General features: G+C 40.0%; 1 protein-coding gene across 3 annotated transcripts in view; it reads right to left on the bottom strand.

Annotated features, from left to right (window-relative positions):
- osbpl9 (oxysterol binding protein-like 9) overlaps positions 1-19,853 on the bottom strand; it is a 176,799-nt gene extending 156,946 nt beyond the window's left edge. For 2 of the 3 annotated variants that reach the window (XM_067990224.1, XM_067990223.1), the window contains exon 1: positions 19,721-19,852. In XM_067990224.1, the coding sequence (XP_067846325.1) occupies positions 19,721-19,831 (111 nt within the window). In that variant the 5' untranslated portion in view covers positions 19,832-19,852. Of the gene's footprint in view, positions 1-19,720 lie in introns of all 3 variants that reach the window. The other variant, XM_067990225.1, reaches the window with a different exon arrangement.
- Positions 19,854-20,989: the final 1,136 nt, after the last annotated feature.

The raw sequence follows: 20,989 nt of genomic DNA on the forward strand, positions 1-20,989 counted from the left end.
GGGATCAAGGGATATGGGGAAAAAGCAGGCACAGGGTACTGAGTTAGACGATCAGCCATGATCATTTTGAATGGTGGAGCAGCCCGAAAGGCCGAATGGCCTACTCTTGCTCCTATTTTCTATGTTTCAATATAAACTAAATGGTACAATTCTGAAGGGGGTGCAGCAACAGAGAGACCTGGGGGTACATGTGCACAAATCTTTGAAGGTTGAGAAAGCAGTTAATAAAGCATACAGGATCCTGGGCTTTATAAATAGAGGCATAGACTACAAAAGCAAGGAAGTTATGTTGAACCTTCATAAAGCACTGGTTCGGCCACAACTGGAGTATTGTGTCCAATTCTGAGCACCGCACTTTAGGAAGGATGTGAAGGCCTTAGAGAGCATGCAGAAAATATTTACTAGAATAGTTCCAGGGATGAGGGACTTCAGTTACGTGGACAGACTGGAGAAGCTGGGGTTGTTCTCCTTAGAGCAGAAAAGGTTAAGAGGGGATTTGATAGAAGTGTTCAAAATCATGAAGGGTTAGATAAAGTAAAGAAAGAGAAACTGTTCCCATTGGCGGGTCAAGAACCAGATGACATAGATTTAAGGTGATTGGCAAAAGAACCAAAGACGACATGAGGAAAAACTACTTTACACAATGAGTAGTTATGACCTGGAATGCGCTACCTGAAAGGATGGTGGAAGCAGATTCAATCGTGGCTTTCAAAAAGGAATTGGATAAATACTTGAAGGGAAAAAATTTGCAGGGCTATGGGGAAGGAGTGGGGGAATGTTACTAACTGGATTGCTCTTACAAAGAGCTGGCATGGGTTTGATGGGCCAAATGGCCTCCTTCTGTGCAGTAACCATTCTATGATAATATAGATATTTTACATTATAATTGTGTGTGTGCATTGTACTTCGCAAATTTTCTAGAAATCTCTCAGAAATACCCATCTGCTACAAATCAATACAGAATTATTATATTTATATAAAACACTAATAATTTAACAAATACAGTTATTACAGAATCATAGGTTACATCACGGAAGGAGGTCATTCAGCCCATCAAGTCCATGCTGGCTCTACGCAAGAGCAATCCAGCTAGTCCCACTCCCCTACCCTATCCCCGTAGCCCTGCAAGTTTTTTTCCTTTCAAGTACTTATCCAGTTCCTTTTTGAAGGCCATGATTGAAAAGTTAAAATGTGCAAGACAGAAGTTTTTAACACTATTTTCAGAAAGAATGCAGACTAGCACCAAGGAAGCCATTTAAGTTTGGGGGGGGGGGATGGGGGAGAAAGGTGAATAACTTCTGAATAGGAGATGGTAATTTTATTGTTTGCAGATGATAAACGTTTACACACTTTTTTTTTAATGCACTGACAATAATAAAAACGTAATGCTTTCTGTGGCTGTGTCTCATCACGGTGAAAACGGATGGCTGGAAGCCTGAAGAGTTGTCACACAGCTTTAAGCTCGTACCTGAATAATCTTGCTATCTTCTGCAATAGCATTAAACTGCATGAATAAGATTTTTTTCAGCCTCAGAGCACAATATCCTCATGTTTCTAAAACTGTCTTAGTTATTCAGCAGATTTCAATCTTGCTGTGCGATAAACAGCATTGTGTCATATCTTGTACTACATGTTCTGCTTTCCATAGATAAGCATAGTTTTGTTACATGCAAGAATTAGAAAAATTTATGTTTAAATCCACTGTCCAAGCTTCTTTGTACTAGTTACAGCTTAAATTCAAAACACCCATGCAATTAGCAATACAGCTCTAGCAGCATCCACTACTTTTATCTGGCACACACTGCAGGCCCTAAACAAAACCTCAAGATCAGCATTACTGTAGGAACCATGGAGACTCCACACTGCCTAATTAGCTCAACTGTCAAAAGGATTGTGGGCATGTAAAGATTAGTTGAAACACAGCATAACTTAGCATGTTTTTTTTTTCCTTTTAACGCACACTATTTTAAACAGAAAAAGAGACCCAGATGGTATATCATAGAAAAAAATAAAATCGCATATTATATGAGAAACATTGCTATTGCTTAATGAGGCAAATATATTTTGTGCTCCACCAACTTATTGTTCATTCTCATAAAATAACTTACGCAAATAAGCAATATTTGGACCAAGAATTGTGGTCTTATTATTTCTGGCCTTTCTGTACAATATCTTCCACTGGTGAAAGACGGTGGGAACAGGTGCCAGGGAATCTATGTTCCAAATGACAAATTGGTGCATTCTGAAATTTTTCAGGAAGTTTAACCGATGGAAATCATATCCCGCTGGTCTAGGAGCACTGAAAATTCAATAAAGGGGTATAAAGATGGGACTGATTTTCTACGTGAATAGAAAATCATCACAGAGGAATTACCATGCTGTCAGCATTGCATTAATTTTAAACAGTAAACTGTTGTTGAGTTTATTAACATAATTCTCACATCATCTCACCACCAGCCTCAAGTTTTAAACTGTATCCTCAATGCTGCACTCTTCAGTCCACTGTTTCATTGCTACCTCAAAGAATATCCTGCAATAAGTAACATCTGTAAACCAGACCAATTATGTTTAGCACTATAAGTTAGACAACTGGAACACTCATTGAGAAATCTTTGCTGCCTTTCCTGGTCAAACTGCTGCTTTCATTCTTCTGACCCTCTATATGGGTCAGTGAAGCAACTGATGTTATTCCAGCTGGCATGGAAGGTTTCCTGTCTCACTGTTCTCCATCTGCCAGATCTGGTATTGCATCATTTCTGTTGCATCTCCTAAAAACGTTGCCTATTGCATTTGGCACCTGAAGCATCCGAAGCCAACTTTATTTCTGTTCATAATTTTGGGAATCAACAATTAAGAGTTGCTAAACACAATTTTATTGAAAAGCATCAGTTCCTATCATCCTGTCCCTCCTTCTGGTCCTTTGCTTAGTGTTTCTTTCATAACTTTCCAACTCTCTTTAATCATGATGGTCTTTTTGGCTCACTTTCTTGGTAAAGAACCTCCTTCTATTGCTTCTCTATTACAGCTGACAAGAAGTTTTATTTCATAAGACCATAAGAGATAGGAGCAAGAGTAGGCCATTCAGCCCCTTGAGCCTGCTCCGCTATTTAATGAGATCATGGCTGACTTGATTTTTACCTCAACTCCACTTTCCCGCCCTTTCCCCAAATCCTTTGACTCCCTTGCTGATCAAAAATTTGTCGAACTCAGCCTTGAATGTATTCAATGACTCAGCCTCCACAGCTTTTAGGGGTAGAGAATTCCAAAGATTCACGACCCTCTGGGAGGAGAAATTCCTCCTCATTTCAGTCTTGAACGGGCGACCCCTTATTCTGAGACTATGCCCCCTAGTTTTAGATTCCCCCATGGAGGGGTAACATCCTCTCAGCATCTACCCCATCGAGTCCCCTCAGAATCTTGTATCTTTCAATAAGATCTCCTCTCATTCTTCTAAACTCCAATGAGTATAGACCCAACCTGTTCAATCTTTCCTCATAAGACAACCCTTCCATACCCAGAATCAACCTAGTGAACCTTCTCTGAACTGCCTCCAATGCAAGTATGTCCTTCCTTAAATAAGGGCACCAGAACTGTATGCAGTACTCCAGGTGTGGTCTCACCAGCACCCTGTACAGTTGTTGCATGACTTCCCTGCTTTTATACTCCATCCCCCTAGAAATAAAGGCCAATATTCCATTTGCCTTCCGGATTACCTGCTGCACCTGTATGTATTCCTGCCAGATTGATTGGATCCTCTGCTCTCTGTACCACTAGACCGCTGGTCCTAATGGTTTCGCTCCCATCAGCTTCAAGTATAATGCTCCAAACTTACTCCTGTCCTAAGCAGTCTCTTCAATCCTTCTTATTTCCGGTTTACTTTGCTTCCTCTTGGAAATTTTCTTGAGTTTTCCATTTCCTTAAAGAATACGATTCCTGTTACCCTTTTAACTAGCATCCTACTTCTCTGACACCAATACTGTTTAAAGTTGCAGGAACTTACGTTAACTCAAATTGTCCATGAGGTTGAAAGTTATGGCCTAATCCACAATTACCAGTACAGTTTTTAGCCGTTCCTATGATCATCTTGTTGTTTATGTACGTACCTCTGGAATTATGCTCCTGAACACTTGGGTGACTTATCTGACATTGCCTTACTCATCTGCAAAGTTTTTGACACTACCAAACAATTGGCTACCCATCTAAGTTCTTCTGTGCTTCCTGTTAATCATCTCCTCTACTCACCTTCCAACCATATTAAAAATCTGATATTTGTGTTCAGATATGCAGATCCAACGACGCTTAAATGTTAGTTGTGAAATATTGATCTAATCTCGGAGAAAAGCACTTCCAGCAGATTGTTAAAATGTGATTCTTAGCAAGTCAATTTTCTGATGATTCCATGCTACATTCATGTACTTCAGATTTGTGTGCTTCAATGTGCAACTGTACTGACGAACGCTTGTTGAGTTAGCCCACTCCACCCTATAATTCTTAGTAGTAAATTCTCTGTATAGAATGTACATAGAACACTACACCAAGTACAAGACAATTACTAAAAGCCCTATTTAGCTCAAATAACAGCAGAGCCCTACAGGGCACACTATGCCTTCAAAGCTAATCCAGGATGATTAGATTTCACTTCAGCTAGCTCTTATTTATGTAAACAGTTGCAGCGTCAGCAACTTGCACTTATTTAGTGCAGACATTTATATATTGTACTCTTTCCTGTTGAAAGGTAATAATCTTAAGCTTCTCTTAAAAAAAGGTGTGCTTTTTGGCTAAGTTGGTTTCAACAGATAGCTGATAAATAATGCATTTATCCATAGATTTATTTAATAAACTAGAAAAACAAAAATTGATTTTCTAAGAATCACATTTTAACAATCTGTTTGGAAAGTGCTTTTCTCTGAAATTAGATCAATATTTCACAACCAACATTTAAGCGTCGTTGGATCTGCACATCTGAACACCACAAATATCAGATTTTTAAAAATAAAATTCAGATGACGTTACTAACATCATTTGGTAAAATGGTTCATACCATTTAAGTAAATTAATTAGAGCACGAGAATTTAATGGCAGCAGACATCACAGTATATTAGCAAAACAATTTTCTTAGTCAAATTAGGATACAATCAATCTTTCCACATCATATCATCTGCCCATCAAATCCTAGCATTTAACGAGAGTGGTAGTTTGACAAAGCTGTCCATCCAAAACTTGTCTCTCGTTCCTGTCCCCCTATGTGCTACTACCACACGTTAGAGAATGTATCTAACATATACCCAATGCTAACAGTGTCTTTATATTAAGTGATAAATAAAAAGGGGAAATGCCTATTTGTTCCCTTTGATGCATTGGCAGCTAACATTTAGTGAGTGGGAGAAAACAGAAAAATTGGGAATAAATCTGCCAAAGATTCTGGCAATAAAAGATGGTGATGCTGTAAGAAACCACAATTAAAACTTGCATTTATATAGTTCCTTTAACTGTCCCAATGCTCTTCTGGCCAGAACTTCAGCACGTCCAAAATTCTGCTGCCCATATTCTATCCCACGCTAAGTCTATCCTACATCCTGCTCACTCATCACCTTTATCTCACTGATCTACATTGGCTCTCTGTCCCCCAATGCCTCAAATTTAAAAATTCTCATCCTCATGTTTAAGTCCCTTCATAATCTTGCCCCTCCCTATCTTTGTAACCTCCTCCAGCCTTACAACTTATCCTTTCCAAATTGCTTCATTCCTCAGACTCAGGCCTCTTGGGTATTTCCCTTTCCTTCACCACCCCATTGGCAGTTATGTTTAGGACCCACACTTTGGAATTCCTTTCCTAAACCCCACCACCTCTCCACCTCCCTCTCCTCTTAAGACTCTCCTTAAAACCCATCTCTTTGACCAAGGTTTTGTTCACCCCTCCTAAGATCTCCTTCTCTGGCTCAGTGTCCGTTATTTTGATGTGCCTCTGAAGCGCTTTGGGACATTTGTCCACATTAAAGTGTCTATATAAATGCATGTTGTTGTTATTGTTGGATTGGAACACGAGTTCCTCATTGGGAGTGCAACACTATTATTGAAGTGACTAGCCTGTCTCGCCTCTTGACAACATTTATTGCAACTGAATCACAACAGACATTCTTCTCAGTTTCCATAATAGAGTCATGAGTATTTCTGACATTCCTACCAAGATGGTCGTTCCAATTTAGTTCAGTCGAATGTGATGGAAGAAATAGCACCCTAGTTCAAAGTCTCTTAGCATTGTAGCTACTGTGCCACCTGCTTTGTTCCAATTTGCCTTAACTTTCAGCATTACTGTAAAAGTAAAATCCTACTCAAGCCTCAGAAATTATGAATTGGCCCTTTTTAATTACAAAGATTAAAATGCTAACATACTAAAAAGTGAGAATAGTGAGAACACAGTACACAAAACATACCAACCATGTACAATCTGAATCCACTAACATATTCTGCCCAAAAGTTCTGAGTCCAGAGGCAAAACATATTGGAGGCCACAGTATTTTTCCAGTATTGATCCCCTCTTATCCAGAGATAGTATTATTGCACTTGTTAACATTTTGTAAAAATACCATGACATTTTTACCCACTTTCTATATTTTTTGCCATAGTACTATCATTCTCATGTTCAGAAGTCTTAGTTTCCTATGAGCAGAGGTAGATTTTTTAAAAAATCTAATACATCCATTTGCACAGTACATATAATACCAAAAAAAAACTTTGTAGCTAATCAAATCAACTAGTAAAAACAGCAACTGTCAATGCTGTGCAGACTACAGGCCATCTGAACTAGACTGCTCACCAGAATAGATTTTACGGTGATGCAGTGTAAATCGGATTGAAATCCAACCCGGTATCTCCATTCCAGCATCATCTATTTTTCCAGCAGTTTTGTCTACGTATTACTTTTTGTTTATTATGTAGTAATCACCTAGACAATATCAGTATCTTCAGCTGCTGAGCCAAATTAGCCGAAGTTGCTTCCTTTGTAGATTAGCAATACTGCATATACTGTGAGTAGCACTCGTGATATTCATAGTGCATTTCCAGAGCTAATGAAAGACTTGCATTTATATAGCACCTTTCACGACCTCAAGATGTCCCAAAGCGCTTTACAGCCAATGAAGTACTTTTGAAGTGTGCACAGCAAGGTCCCACAAACAGTAATGTGATAATGACCAGATAATCTGTTTTAACAATGTTTTTTTGAGGGATAAACGTTGACTAGGACACCAGGAGAAGAACTTCTAGAATTCTTTGAAGAAATAACAGAGGATAAAAGGAAATGCTTTTGTGGATGTGATTTATATGTATTTTCAAAAAGCATTTGGTAAGGTACCAAATATGGCAAAAGATAACAGCAGATGGAATTAAGGAGAATGTGATCATACAGGTAAAGGGATAGTCTGAGAGCAGAAAAGAGAGTGGTAAAAGAAAGTTCCTCAAGGCTAGAAAGATGTGGTGTGTGGTGTTTCACAGGAGTCTGTATTAGGACCGCTCTTATTTACTTTACATATATAAATAATCTGGATTTAGGAGTTGTGTTGGCAAATTGCGAGAGACAGGAGGAAAGTATTGACAGGCTAGCAGATAAGTGGCAGATGTAGTTCAATGTAGAAAAATGTCAAGTAATACATTTTGGAAGAACAGGAAAAGAAAATATACCTTAAATCCTAAAATTTTAAATGGAGTAGAGGAATAGAGGGGCATTGATGTGCAGATATACAGGCCACTCAAGTTGGCAGCACAAATAGAAAATGTAATAAAAAAATCAAACAGAATCCTTGGTTTTGTATCTAGAGACATAGTACAAAAGCAAGACAGTAATGTTAAACTTGTACTCGACTTAAGTTAGGCCACAGTTGAAGTATTGAGTGCAGTTTTTGGGACCCTATTATATGAAGTAAATAAAAACAATGGAGAAAGTAGTGTAGCTTTACCAGGATGTTACCAGAAATGAGAAGTTACAGTTATGAACAGACATGTGAGAAGTCACAGCTTTTTCACTAGAGCTGAGTAAACTAAGGAATTAGGCCTTCAAGATTTTGTAGTTATAAGGTAAATCTGAGATTCTATGTAAATGATTCACTTCTTTATTATTTCAAGAATCTGTTTGCTATATTTATAGTTAAAAAAATCAGGTTTGTAGTAACAATGTTGGAGAAAAATCAAGCAGAAATTGTTTCAGCTTAGTCAAAAATGCTATAATAAAATAATGAGCTTTTTTGATATACCTCCATTATATGTATATTTTGCCTGTTGAAGAATCTCAAGGCTAGAAATGAATACATTTCTAATGTAAATATTATCCAATATGACAGAGTCCTGCATGTCAATTATCTTCAGCATTTTGCAAACCATTGTAGCCATTTGTCCAAAACAAAAGTGACCCAGATACGGCACTGTACGTCACATTTATCCTAACAAGAGTTAGTTTAGACACCACATATTTTATCCAGCCATTTCAATCAGTGACCTACAAATTGAAGTGAAGGACAGAAGATATCAAATTAAGCATCGTAATGCATGAGCAAATGTATACGAAAGTTGCAGCATCCTTAATCCCATATAGGGATGATGGAAAAATTAAAACAAAATAAAAAGGGCCATGGTGACAGTGGGTTAGCAGTGTCCTTTCACTTTTAGGATCCAGGTTCAAATCCAGCCAGAATGATGTGACAAAAGGGTCCCAACATGAAATGAGTTTGGTCAATTTCAACCTACTAAAGTGAAACCTGTAAATTAGGGACATCTAAGGGACTTGCATCAGGTGTTCTTATTTTCGAAATGTTCATTGCACGTACAGTAAACCAGATGAGCCAAATATCCCAGGATTGGCTGTATGTCCTGCAGCGTTCCTTCTTTTTTTTGCCCTCACCTGGGATCATGCCTAATTCTGGAGCTCTGCCAGCAGGATGTGATTTCAGTTTATTTGCTGTTCGTTGGGTTTCCCAGTTCATTACCATCCCGAGATCCTTTTCCATTGAGGGAGGGATGTCCTGATCCTGGGATCTGCTACATTGGCAGCCTACACAGGGTGAGGTCACTGCTCTAGGGCCGGAGTGCCTGGGAGATCCCAGCCAAATTGGGGGGGATTAATGTCCTGCAGACCCCTGTCTGGGGCCCCTCCCTCATAGGGTTGCCAACTCTGGTTGGAGGCATTCCTGGAGGTTTGATCACGTGACATTCTGACCACATGACATCTGGCCATATGATGTCTGGTCACGCAACAGTTGACCACACAACAGTCGACCACATGACTTCTACAAATGTTAATGCATTTACCTTATAAAGGTTGGGTCCCCTGTAGTTGACTATTTTTGCTCATGGTTTTGCAGCAGCAGCTGTTGTGCGACAAATTCCAAGAACCAGGATGCCACCCGTGAGCAGGTGAAGAGGGGAAAACAAGGATGGGGAAGAGGGAAAACCGAAGATCTCCCACCCCCACATGCCGAGACCCCAATTGCCAAGACGCCTCAATTGCCGACTCTTCAGCCTCCTCCAGACTGCGCTCCACAAGGTCGGGGCTCTCTACGACATCACCGAGCTGGAGGCTAGTCCAACAGCAGCCGGTGACATCACAGAGCAGGGTGGGGGGGGGGGGGCACTGTGGGGGGAAATTTAAATTGAATATCCCGAGCTGCTGGAGGCAGCAATCGGGGGAAGAACCTCCAATTCCAGAAAACTCCCGTTCATTCCAGGATCCCTGGGATAGAGCCGTGCAAGCATTCAGTCCCAGAGACAGAGTGGTTTCTCAGCCAATATGGATGCTGGTTAAAGAGATCGCCATTCCACAAAAGACGTTTCTTTCACCTGCTATCACCTCACACTTACCTGCATGTCCCGTGTTTTAAGTTGTAAATGGACTTGGCGCATTGAAGGCTGTCGATAGTTCGTAATTTGTAAGTGTCTGTAGTTTCGAGGTGCAGCTTGTATCTACTACAATGTAAATTATTTGGGACTGTGAATAAGTGACCTTTTTTGCAGGTGTCCGTTTGTACAGTTCTCACTGTACATAGTGGGTAACAGAATTACAGCAGTCTCCATATGCACATAACCCCAAATATAGCAGCACTAAATTGGCACTCTCACTCAAGGGCCAAAACGAAGGTTAGCGGAGCATACAGAAAACATACCAGTACAAGAAGGGTGATTTTCTACGGTTGGAGTTAAGGCACCATATTCACTGTACACTCTCCTTTCTCTTCTCCCAAAAGCTCCACAATGCCTTTTGGAAGAGGATCCATGAATACCTGGTCTACCAGACAGTCAGTCATTCTATATATTCTCTTTTTTTGCATGATAAAATCCTAAACCAAGTGTTTTACATTAATGGAGTCACTCCAAAAAGCATGAGAACCATCCTGTGACCTGTCACTGGAGTAGCTCAGAAGAATGGCCATATGGTAGGTCTCCATAAACCAAAAAAAAAATCATACTTCTTAAAAAAAAAATTAGGAGATTTTGTAGCATTTTAAAAAATTAAAAAGTAGGGCGTTTAGAATCATAGGGCGCAGGAGACCATTCGGCCCATCATGCCTATGCTGGCTGTTTGAAAGAGCTATCCAATTAGCCGCACTCCCCAGCTCTTTCCCCCTGGGCCCTGTAAATTTTTATTTTCAAGTATATATCCAATTCCCTTTTGAAAGTTACCACTGAATCTGCTTCCACCACCCTTACAAGCAGTGCATTCCAGATCATAACAAACCACTGTGTAAAAAAATTTCTCCTCATCTCACCTCTGGTTCTTTTGCCAATTACCTTAAATCTGTGTCCTCTGGTTACCGACCCTCCTGCTAGTGGAACAGTTTCTCCTTATTTACTCCATCAAAACCCCTCATAATTTTGAAAACCTCTATTAAATCTTCCCTTAATCTTCTCTGTTCTAAAGAGAACAACTCCAGCTTCTCTAGTGTCTCCACATAACTGAAATCCCTCATCCCTGGTATCACTCTGGTAAATCTTCTCTGCATCTTCTCCATGGCTTTGACATCCTTCCTAAAGTGTGAGGCCCCGAATTGGACACAGTACTCCAGCTGAGGCCTAACTAGTGATTTATAAAGGTTTAGTATAACTTCCTTGCTTTTGTACTGTATGCCTCAAGAATAGAAGGCAGAGGAAAAATTATTGAGGGACTCCAGAAGAAACACCATGAGGAAAGGAAGAGAAGCCATTGCTAGAAAGGCAGCGGAGAAAGATGGTGTGATCAACTATGTCAATTGTTGCAAATTGGCACGGACAGATGATGCACCGCAATCACAATCACAGAGTACTCCCCAGCCTTTCCTTCTCCTTTTACAAATTTGACTTTCCAAAATATTCCATACCCCCTTTGTTCCACCTCTTGCCCAACAGTACTCAAAGCCATGTTTTCATAATTATAATACATGAGCAGCATAACTTGCTTTACTCATGGGAATTGCACATATCACTCAGATTCTCAGAGGAAAAAATGCAACATTGCACATTTTCTGATTTATATTGGCAGCCAAGCCATTTTGTTGTAGCACATTCTTCTTACTATGATCTAATTAGAAGGCAGTGACAGGAAATGAAAAACAGTGAAGAAGTGGGGGAGGGAAAAGTAGCAAAAATATACAAAGGAAAAGGTTAGCCAGAGAAACCAAATGAGTGAAGCAGTGGAAGGGTCAATATGAAAGTAAACAAACAGTACTTTATATAACTATTAAATATAATCTTAGGTCAAAATTTATGTTGTATTCTCACTAGTTGCATACAAAAAACGTACAGGAACAGTCGAAGAGTTTTCACACTTTTTTTTTTAAAAAAGGAACAGATAAAAATGTCAGACAGGAAAAGATGAGTTGGTCCATCAAACCTGTCATAGTTCAACTCAGCATCATGATCGCCAACAATCCCCACCCTATAGCAGCCATGTAATCTGCTGGGAAAGGTAAAACAAAAACATTAAAAAGCCCTAGCTCAATTAACAGAAATAAAAATCTGGGAAATTTCCCGCCAACCCCCAAAAGCGATAAAAACCAGTTCCACGAGACTGCAGTGACAACAAGGCACATTACCCAATACCCGACCAACTTTTTGCAAACTGTGATATCAGCCACAGCCAGGAATTCATCCAGCTCCTTTTGAATGCTTGAAGTAAATCTGCGCTCACTGCACAAGTTGCACACTTGTTCCAAAGGTTGATGACTCACTGCAAAAAGAAATACCTCCTGATATCTAACCTAGTTCTATGCTTACGTAAGTTATACACATGTCTCCTGCTTTTTCCCTAACCAATCTAATTCAAATAATGTATCCACATGGACACAGTCTAGTCCCTTCATTATTTTAAAGTCCTCAATCAAATCTCTCCAAAATCTACACTTTTCTGAAGTAAAAAGACCCAGTTCTCTAAGCCAATTGTGGTATCTAAGGGCTTTTAAGCTCAGTATCAATCTGGTGACCCTGCTCTGAACCTTTTCCAGGGCCTCTAGATTATCCACCATGTGAGGGAACAAAAACTGGGCATAGTATTCTAGGCGAGTTAAAACCAAGGTCTTTTAAAAGGACAGTGACTTTTATTTTATATGGTTTTTGATTTTGTTTTTAAATTATGCTTACATTTCTGTGTCTGTAGGGAAATCTAAAAGAAAAAATTGGGAAAAGATGATGAACAGAAAAGGTCTGATTGATTATGCTTTTGAATTATTAGAATCTGGATATTTAAATCTGATGAAAAGGTGTTTCATACAGAATTGCATAGGTTTTGGATACAATTTTGAAACAGCATTTGATGTCGACAAATACAAGACAATGGTTATCTGAGCCAATAACGTAACGTTTAACTACACACTGATGTGTAAAGCTTTAAACAATAAGTTAAAAGATTTAAGGGTGATCGTTGATCAGTCATTACAACATACATCAAATTATAATGCAACAATGTAGAAAGTTCAAAAGGTGTATAACCAAAGAATTGATTATATGAGAGGTGATAAAACATCATAATCATGCTTATGAGTAACCAGGAATAAGTAACCAGCACCAAAGTAAACTTTTACCACTACAGATAAAATTACTATTGATGATTGCAAAAGTGCAACCTAAGAAAACAAATTGTGCATAAAATTTCTCAGGTTGGTTAAACTCTTGAAATACCCCACCCCAAATCACAAATCTGTTCATCTGAATGCCTCATTGTTGAAGCCCAAACAAGGAAGTCTCAAAAAGGTATTCTGGAGGTAGCAAGTTTCTCTGCATAACTTTGATGACCTAGAAAGATAACCCTTCTGTGGGCAGTCAATCTTAACAATGCCACTTTCTAATACTGCTGAAATCACAATTTTTGACCCCATCCTTTTGCCAATCAAATGCTTTTCCAACCCTCATACATACATTTTCAACCTATCTTCCCCCTCCAAAAAGACATCAAACACGACTTTTTATTTCAATTCAGATAAAATAGAAATATTATAAAGTGATTAACAGAAATTATGTTAAAAATGGGATTAAAAAGCACATTGATGTTGGTACCTCTTCCAATCTAATTAATCTCAACATCTGTCACAACAGAGCCAGATGTTTTAAGAACAGTTTTTCTTTCAATATAAACGCAAATTGCAGTCTCTCGCTCCATTAAGCTTTCTATCTCAGCTGCATTGTTGTGAGGTTGCACTAAGCAGAGGGAAGCATTGAGCAAGAAAATAGAATCGGAATTTGTGGAAAACATAAGCTGCCAAAGAATTCCAATGAAATTATTTCTTGCAGAGAACAGATGATATATGAATTGAATTGCTACCTGGTGCACTGAATGCAAAAAAGGATTAAATATTTTTTTAAAAACAAGAGGGATTCACAATTCAGCATGGGAGGGGGAAAAAGGATGAATTTATTCAGTGGACAACAATATCACTCTTATGGTAGACTCAGCTTGGTAGCACTCTTGCCTTCTGGTTAGAAGGTTGTGAGGTTGAGACCCACACCATGATGAACACATAATCAAGGCTTACACTCCAGTGCATTAACTGAGGAGCTGTTACATTGTTGGAAGTGCTGTGATTTTCAAGGATCCTGTCTCCCTGTTCAGGCAGACCAAAAAAAAAACAAACAAAAAAAGAGATAGATTTGTATATTCTGTGAGACCTGGCAGGTAACACCTGTCTGTCTGCACACTGATTGCCTTGGCAACGGGCAGTTGAAAAAACTGTCTGTACTCACCAAGCATTGTTCTGTGAATTATAAATGCGATTTCATCTCGAGGATTTCATTTTCACATCGTTCACCTGACGAAGGAGGTAGCCTCCGAAAGCTTGTGAATTTAAAATAAAATTGCTGGACTATAACTTGGTGTTGTAAAATTGTTTACAGTTCCCATGATATTGCTGCTCTTGTCCTTCTTGGTGGTAGAGATTACAGGGCTGGAAGGTGCTGTTGAAGTAAGACTGGCAAGTTGCTGCAGCACTTTCTGTAGATAGTACATACTGCAACCACAGTGCACTGGTGGTGGAAGAGGTGGATATCATGTTCAGTGGCAGTAATGCCAATCCAAATAATTGCACTATCCCTAGATGGCGTTGAGCTTCTTGAGTGTTGTTATGGCTGCACCCACCCGAGTGGTGAGTATACCATCACACTCCTGACTTGAAACTTGTGGCATTGAGAGGTAAGGCGGTCAGCCAATTGTCGCAGGATACCCATCCTCTACTCTGCTCTTGTAGTCATGGTGTTGATAATGCTAGTGCAGTTAAGCTTCTGGTCAATGTGGTGTTGGGGGGACTCGGTGATGGTGATGCCATTGAGGATGGAGAGGGGAAGTTCGGCCGTTTCAACAACAACTTACATTTATATAGCACCTTTAACATAGTAATAAGTCCAACAGCACTTCACAGACAAAATTTGACACCAAGCCACATAAGGAGATATTAGGACAGTGTTGGCCAGGGGCTGCAGAAACTACTGAGTTTATTTCTGAACTGCTGACACACAGGCAAAAGCAACTTTTGAACTGAAGTAACCTGAGTTCAGTCGCTGGCCTGAGCTGGCTGGAACCAGTTTGAATTAGCTAAGTTTCGTGAGAGACAAAGGAGATGTGATAAGACACAAGTCCTTATTTAGAAAAGGTGTAATGAGGTAATGCTACCTAAGTCCTTGGGACAGAGCCAATGAGGAGAAGACACAGACTAGGCGAGCCAGCCTAAACCAACAGGAGAGAGACAGCACAGCTTGAAGAGATAAGATTTGGAATAAGAATGAAGAATCTCGGGCGTGGCGCCAGCGAAGACTCCGGAGACCAACCATCGCGGAAGTGGAAGAACCTACGTCAGGGACGTAGAGACGATGTCGAAAGAGAGAGAACGGAATGCCTGGCCAGCATCAGCTCTTCTTTTCGGGTATTAGCCTTTATATTCTGTGACCACTCGGAGTGTCAGAGAAACCTAGTGGGTGTGCGTTTAGATCCTAGTTTGGGTATAAAACCTGGTGCAAACGGCATGTCTATATCTAACCAGGCATATAAGCTATATGTATATGATCTAATGACGTGAATAAATCGAATTGAGAGTTAAGAGAGAATTGACTCTTCTCCTCTTTGTACTAAGCCAATAACCGTAACTGGTGACCTCCGGCCAACAACAGATAACCAAAAACTTGGTCAGAGGTAGGATTAAGGAGCATCTTAAAGGAGAACAGAAAAGTAGACAGGCAAAAGTTTAGTGAGGGAATTCCAAAGCTTAGGGCCTAGACAGCTGAAGGCACAGCTGGCAATGGTGGGGTGAAGGAAATCAGGGATGCACAAGAGACCAGAATTGGAGGAACATAGTTCTCAAAGGATTGTAGTGCTGGAGGAGGTTACAGAGATAGGGAGGAGTGAGGCCATGGAAGAATTTGAACACAAGGATGAGAAGTTTAAATTTGAGACATTGTTGGACCGGGAGTCAATGTAGGTCAGTGAGCACAGGGGTGATGAGTGAATGGAACTTGCTGCGAGTCAGGATACAGGCAGTAGAGCTTTGGATGACCTGAAGTTTACGGAAGGTGGAAGATGGGAAGCTGGCAGGAGATTGACTGGTACGGAATGGAACTGAATCAAAGGCAGATTAAAATTAAAAGTTTCACTTGATAGAATAGCAATTATATGTAACAACAGTGAAACTATCGATAAGATAAAACAACAAAATAAGGGAGTTGTACTAGTCTACAGAAAAAAGACCTTGTTAAGTAAAGTAAACTAAAGAACATAAGTGATGTCAATTAAATTCTCCTTATATGGAGTTGGATTTTAACTTTTATATAATATGTAATGGAGAATAGTGTGGATTGTCACAGAGGGAATCAGAAAAATGTATAAAAATTGTCTGTTTGTAATGAGTATTTGGATTTGTAAAGGCTTAAGGTACTGAGCTCAGAACTGTAACATGTTTGAATCCCCAACCAATCAGGTTTTGTTATAAGCACTGCCTTTTATGTTTAAGTACTATTGCATGTACTGCACACTGAATAATTCTATGACACCTGATTTTCAATGTTCAGACCCTTATTGATTTGAGGAGTAAATTATAAATCAGAACCCTTCCTCTAACAATAGACTGACATGATGTAGTACACTTTGGAAAAAAAAGTGAAAGAAAGAATAACCTAAATGGCAAGTGTCTTCACAAAGTGGAGGAGCAGAAAGTTCTAGGGTGCAGATGCATGCATCTTTACTGGTGCAAGTGCAGGTAAAAAAGGCCATAAAACGGCAAATAGGATTCAGGGTTTTAAAGAGGGGCATTAAATAGAGAAGCCAGGAAGTGATATTGAATTTGTACAAGACGTTGATTAGGCCACAGCTGGAATATTGTATGTAGTTCTGGGCATCTCATTATATGAAGAATATTACAGCCAAGGAAATGGTACAGTAAAGATTTGGTAGAATGATACCAGGTATGTGAGGTTATAGTTACATAGAAACACTAAAGATGCTTTCACTTTAATAAAAGTGAATGAAAATTAAGAAAAATGAATAACTGGGATCACTGGAAGAACAAAGCTGGATGTTCACTACACCATAATTTAAGAAAGCATTGGATAAATATTTGAAAATTAATTTTAAAAGGTACATTGAAAGAGCAAGGAAATGGGAATAGACAACTTCAGTTTAAGAGCTGGAACTGGCACTGGCATAGCCATAATGCACCAAATAGTCCTTCTGTACTGTCAATTCTACGATTCCTTGACCACTCTGCTGCTTTCTACACTGTTAGCCACTCCTTCTCCGTTACTGCATCTTCTCATTGCACGGCTCACTTGTGATTCCACTTCTAGCTGTCCCAATGCAGTCATTATATCTCATCAAAATTTCTTCTCACATGCCAGCACACTCATCTCTATCGTGTCATACGGTTCCATCTTTAGTGACCTCCTAGGTCCATCACATAGTGAAGTCACTGTTCTCCACCAATATATCATTCATGGCAGCTGCTTAATGACTGAACATTTGAAATGTATGCTCATAGCATATTTTTACTGTTCACCTCACACAAAAATACATTAAGGTTGTGAAAAGAGAAGTGCTTTTACTCTGAAGTATCCCCCCCCCTCCCCACCAAAGCTCAGAGACTTGTTCACCTCTATATATTGAGCTCTCTTTTATGATCATGAATTTTCTTGCTCACATCAGTGGGGTGGTGAAATCAAATTGGGAGTTGACATCTGATCTCGGAATTTATACTCCGTTCAGGTGTTTCATTTGGGTATCCCTTCCCATACCAAAACTTCTCCTAGGGAGGATTACTGTGTGTTTGCTGTGACTTGCAAGAATTAATATTTAGTGCAGGGGAGGAGGTTTTGGGGGTGCATGTGTGCTTTATGCAAGATCCAAGAATTACCGCTGAGTGGGTTTTTTTGGTGCCGCGAATACATGTTTGCTTACAGAACCAGCAATTACTGCTCATGGGTGAGGGGAGGTAATGTGTCTGAATATATTTTAAGATACAGGAATTATTGCTGCATGAAGGGTTGGGAATTCCCTTCTCCAAGATGTCCATATAGGAGCATGGGAGCTTAATGACCGTGATTATCCACATTACCACTCTGTCTGTCGCAGGGGGCTGGGGTTTAGCTCATCAGAGAACTGCCATGATTACAGGTGTGCTTTGGGTTGGGTTTCACATTTTTAGCTAACTGTTGGGCTTTTGAGTTCAGGTGCCACTTTATGCCTTTTTCTTACTACCACGGATATCCGGAAGAGTGTCTCTGGCTCGAAAGCTGATCAGCGTCTGCTTCTGCATTTCCACTGCCTCCAATGGGTTATCTGTTTTAATTCACGTTTCCACACGATTGTATTACACGTCACTATTGTTCTGGCTTTTCTTACCTCTCTTCTGCCAAGGCCACCTTTACAAAATTTGGGAATATTCTCTGACAGATGAGTTTCTTTTTCCAACTTTCCTTCTGACTCAACAGATATCACATTCACATTGCACAGGTTGCTTTAGAGTATTGTCTGGGGGTGCTTTTTGGGGCTGTCGCATAACTTCAGGTGCTGCTCCATTGTTCTCATTTAATCACGTAAAATTACATTCACTGTGTCATCGAAATCTTGAGACCACTGACCATTTTTAATCTATAACAGATAGATTATATTGTGCACACACACACGCATTAATATAACTGCATCCAACAGAAACTAAGTGCTTAATTCTCCACATGGAGAGAAGAGAAACTGAAGAGTGATCATTTGTGCTCACCAGATCAAGAGTAAAAGCTAGAAAATAGAAAAATCGACCTGCCACTTCTAATCAATCATGAAAGTGGGGCATACAGTAGTAATTTTAATTAAGGCTAATACAACATAGTTTTTGCCCCCTAACGTTCCTGTAACGTGTTTATGTGTTACACAGGTCCTTAGTAAACATAAAATTCAAGAATAGTGCAGTTCTACAGAGTCCCACAAAGATGATCTCTTCTTTTGCTTAACACTGCAGAACGTGTGGATTTTGCAGCATTAGTTGGGAGTATTTTTCCTCAATCTGACTCGCATTGAGCAGTGCAGAAATTTTGCAAATGAGGTTATCGCTAAAATAGATATCGCTATTATGTCTTCATGAACAAGCATTTATCAAACTTTGGTTTTGTTTGGGGGGGGGGGGGTAGAACAAACAGAATATCAATCGACATGCTGTGCGTTCGTAAACAAAGAAAACAAGGTTTAGCAAACATTTCAGGATGAATACCGCGACCGTTTAATAAACGAGCAAGGCATATCAAAATGTGCAATGCAGGCCAGGTTACATTCTCGGACTGCGGTACGTGTTCTCTTTAGAGGAATAAAGGGACCCAAATTCCTGGTAGATTATGTGAATTTACCAAACTTCTGCACAGTACATGTCACACTCGGGAGGAAACTCCTACCACTTCCTCAGAAAGCCGCCTCCACCGCCTAGTTAGGCCAACTCCATTACCATATCGCCGAATAACCTAACCTAACCCTTTAACCTAAAGTCCCGCCCCCTTGGCCATACGTTGATTGGTTATCGCTATTTAGTTGGCAGGCCAACGTTACGAGTCTTGAATCCGATTGGTGGATTCCGCCGTCACACACGTTCGCTGGCCCCGTTTTCTTCTCGCTCTCCAGTTTGTGCGGCTCGGAAATATAGTCCGCCATAAAGGGGGGAAAAGAGCCTCACACAGCGCGCAGCCCAAGCCCGGGCCCAGCCTGAGGTCAATGTTAGACAGAATTGTGGCACATTCCAGCTCCACTCACCGTGTAATAAGAGAGTAAACCGGCGTTGTAGTCCAGCACGAACCAGCGGTACTGCCATCCTTTCATGACGTTCGTCCACTTGCTGAGCGGCCCTTCCATGATCGACGCCATCTTCAGGGAATGAAAACAAACCCACCTCTACGTCAGTGCTCGCTGCTCATTGGAAAAAGAATTGGGCTGTGGGGAGGAGACTGGGAATTTATCTGTGTTTGAAGATTTTTTTAAAATCAGTTTCCTTACTGATCACTTTGTATCGTTTACAATAACGCTGACTCATTTTTTCGTTGATCTGTTTCGATGCATCTCACTCTTAAAGAATAACCAAAAGGCCTGCGTTTTAACCCCGGGGTTGCTAACCGGCTTCACAAAACTTCTGACTCCCTGGGGGACTAGATTTGCTGGTTTTTATCCTCTGCACTTGCCCAACGGTGAAATAAACCACACTACAGTAATAGCTACTCAAATATCTGGAATCGTTTTGTTACTGTAATTTCAAAATCTAAACTACCACTTGAAACACCTAAAATATTTACTAAAAAGAACAAAACTTTATCAGTGCTCACCTGCTCTCCCTACAATTTCTGGAAGCAAGAATTGTGCCTAAGGACCGGAGGTTAACAAAAGTCCTACATCTTCAATAAAATGTTAAGATAGAAAATTATTGACATAGTGCATAATAATTGAATATTTTGAAGAGCTAGAATGTTTCGATAAAAGGAATCGAATGGTTATATATATGAATTTTCAGAAAGCATTTGAGGTGCCATATATGAGACTTGTTATGAAATTTAAGGTGCACTGGTCAAGCTGCTGTGGCATTCCACTTGGGCAGTCAAGACCAAGTGTGGGAGGGAGTAGAGGAGAACAGGAGAGTGCAGTTGGGTTACATCAAAACTACAGCACAGAAACGGGCCATTTGGCCCAACTGGTCTTTGCCGGCGTTTATGCTCCACACGAGCCTACTACTTCATCTAACGCTATCAGGACACCCTTCTATTCCTTTCTCCCTCATGTGCTTATCTAGCTTCCCGTTACATGCATTTATGCGATTTGCCTCAACAACTTCTTGTGGTAGCGCATTCCACAGTTTGGGTAAAGAAGTTTCTCCTGAATTCCCTATTAGATTTATTAGTGACTATTTTATATTTATGACCTCTAGTTTTGGACTCCCCCACAAGTGGAAACATTTTCTCTACATTTACCCTATCAAACCCTATCATTATATTAAAGACCTCTAGAGAAAAGAGCCCCAGCCTGCAAAGCCTTTCC

This window comes from Heptranchias perlo, chromosome 9 (assembly GCF_035084215.1).
Source record: "Heptranchias perlo isolate sHepPer1 chromosome 9, sHepPer1.hap1, whole genome shotgun sequence".
Lineage (NCBI taxonomy): Eukaryota > Metazoa > Chordata > Chondrichthyes > Hexanchiformes > Hexanchidae > Heptranchias > Heptranchias perlo.